This window comes from Fulmarus glacialis, unplaced genomic scaffold, assembly GCF_000690835.1.
Source record: "Fulmarus glacialis isolate BGI_N327 unplaced genomic scaffold, ASM69083v1 scaffold42334, whole genome shotgun sequence".
NCBI lineage: Eukaryota > Metazoa > Chordata > Aves > Procellariiformes > Procellariidae > Fulmarus > Fulmarus glacialis.
Genome location: NW_009210657.1, coordinates 354 through 1,364, shown reverse-complemented (window position 1 = coordinate 1,364; position 1,011 = coordinate 354). Strand labels below are relative to the sequence as shown.

At 57.5% G+C, this 1,011-nt stretch overlaps 1 protein-coding gene across 1 annotated transcript in view; it reads right to left on the bottom strand.

Moving 5' to 3' along the window:
• Positions 1–835: 835 nt before the first annotated feature.
• The window catches only part of LOC104076393 (E3 ubiquitin-protein ligase RNF182-like), a gene marked incomplete at its 5' end in the record, with an annotated part of 516 nt that continues 340 nt past the window's right edge, over positions 836–1,011 (bottom strand). Inside the window, one exon of the mRNA XM_009577237.1 lies at positions 836–1,007. Within this exon, the coding sequence (XP_009575532.1) occupies positions 836–1,007 (172 nt within the window). The remainder of the gene's footprint in view (positions 1,008–1,011) is intronic.

Genomic DNA, 1,011 nt, shown 5'->3' with positions numbered 1-1,011 from the left:
GGGGCAGAGCTGTATGCTGGTTTTTAATGTTCCTAAGAACTAGGAAACAGAAATCAAAAATAGACTTTGCTCTTCTTGATAAAAGTAATAAAATGGTTAGCGGTGTTAAATTAATCCTTACAAAACAAAACTCAAGGAGGTTAAATAAAGCCCGGAGGCTCCGCATAAAAACCACGACGACTACAAAACAGCTGCAAAGACGTCTTTACACACCAAAGAAACTCCTCTTCTCCGCTTCTCCCCTATACGGTACACAGCGTCGGCGAACACGGGACTCACACATGTGGGAAAGAAACACGGATGCGATGGGAGCAGCCCTGCGAGGAGCACGGGCACCACGGACAGAACTATTTACACTATGGACACGGAGCTGTGCTGATGCCAGTCCGGCCGCAGGAGCCCCCGGGCTCTGCCCGCCCTTCTCCTGCCAGCACCAGGCTGCGGCCAGCTGCCAGGGCCCCTCCAGCCGCGGCGCTAGGCGCCGAGCACTCGCGCTTCCTTAGTTGGGATTAGTCTCCTGCCTGCTGCATTGCTGTCGGCCCAGCTCCCGCTCTTTGCTGTGGAGGAGGAGGAGGAGGAAGAGGAACTGAGAGTCCAGCCTGAATGCTTGTAGGCTGCAACGAGCTCCTGCAGTTGCTTCGGCATGAGCTCCCACTCGGCAAAGCCCGCACTGTTCTGCAAGTGACGGCAACAGGCTCTGAGCATCTCCCCGTGGTCCAGACACACTGCCACGCTGTGGGTCAGCTGTGGGTCGGGGAACACCCGTACCCCAAGGGACAAGGCTCCAACGTGCCCAGAGCCTCCCCGGCATATGCACAGGGCTCAGCTGTGCGGATCAGGAGTGGGGGAACCCGAAGACCTCCCGGCACAGACACTGGCAGAGGCTGTAGACGATGCAGAGGAGGAGGGTGGAGGGCACAAGGCTGACTAGGACGATGCCCAGGCTGTGGTGCTCAATGAGCAGGAGGTAGATGCCGAAGGGCAGGGAGCTGAAGTAGAGGAGGCAGAGGG